This window comes from Gekko japonicus, unplaced genomic scaffold (assembly GCF_001447785.1).
Source record: "Gekko japonicus isolate JY-2015 unplaced genomic scaffold, Gekko_japonicus_V1.1 scaffold52939, whole genome shotgun sequence".
In the NCBI taxonomy this organism is placed as follows: Eukaryota; Metazoa; Chordata; class Lepidosauria; order Squamata; family Gekkonidae; genus Gekko; species Gekko japonicus.
In genome coordinates this window covers 1-802 of record NW_015228632.1, presented here as the reverse complement: position 1 = coordinate 802, position 802 = coordinate 1, and the positions used below count along the sequence as shown (strand labels likewise).

The 802-nt window shown below is 57.2% G+C and overlaps 1 protein-coding gene across 1 annotated transcript; it reads left to right on the top strand.

Moving 5' to 3' along the window:
* Nucleotides 1–166: 166 nt before the first annotated feature.
* LOC107125367 (single-strand selective monofunctional uracil DNA glycosylase-like) lies at nucleotides 167–712 on the top strand (the record flags this gene model as incomplete). The annotated part of the gene is made up of 1 exon (XM_015428802.1): nucleotides 167–712. A coding segment is annotated over one exon (528 nt), but the record flags the coding sequence as incomplete, so codon positions are not given.
* Between the last annotated feature and the right edge of the window lie 90 nt (nucleotides 713–802).

The window sequence follows — 802 nt, the reverse complement described above, 5'->3', positions numbered from 1 at the left end:
TGATTCAGTAGAAGGCAGCTCCATGCGTTATTTCTTTGGGGCTCCAGTGTGACAGTGCTGGGATTAGTTTAACTGCGGGAATCCCAACCCTGGTGCCGCTATACTAGATGTACAAGTCCTTCCAACAGTGCTGGATTCCCATGTCATGGTGGTTGTTCCCCCACAGGTTCCCTTTGGAGAGGTGCAGCTGGTCCGAGACTGGCTTCAGGTACGTGGACAGGTGTCTCGGCCAGCACGTGAGCACCCAAAAAGACCAATCCGGGGCCTGGAGTGCCCCCAGACGGAGGTGAGCGGTGCCCGCTTCTGGGGCTTCTTCCGTTCCGTGTGCGCCAGCCCCGAGGTGTTCTTCCGCCACTGCTTTGTCCACAACCATTGCCCGCTGCTCTTCATCAGCCAGAGCGGCCGCAACCTGACCCCGGCTGACTTGCCAGCTGCTCAGCGGGAACGGCTCATGCAGGTCTGCGACGATGCCTTGTGCGAGGCTGTAAAGTTATTGGGTGTCGCTGTGGTGATTGGCGTGGGACGCTTTGCCGAGCAGCGTGCCCGCAAAGCCCTCTCGGCCGCTGGCATTCCAGTGCGAGTAGAGGGGGTGATGCATCCCTCACCTCGCAACCCCCAAGCGAATAAGGGTTGGGACGCCATCATCAGAGCAAGGCTGGAGGAACTAGGTGTGATGAGCCTTGTTGCAGACTGATCCATTGGTGGACTCGAGATCCAAAAAAGAACTGAACTCTGGATGTCCCCTGCAACTTTGGACACATTTCCAATGGAATTACCATTGGCTTGGGTGAGGACTTACAAG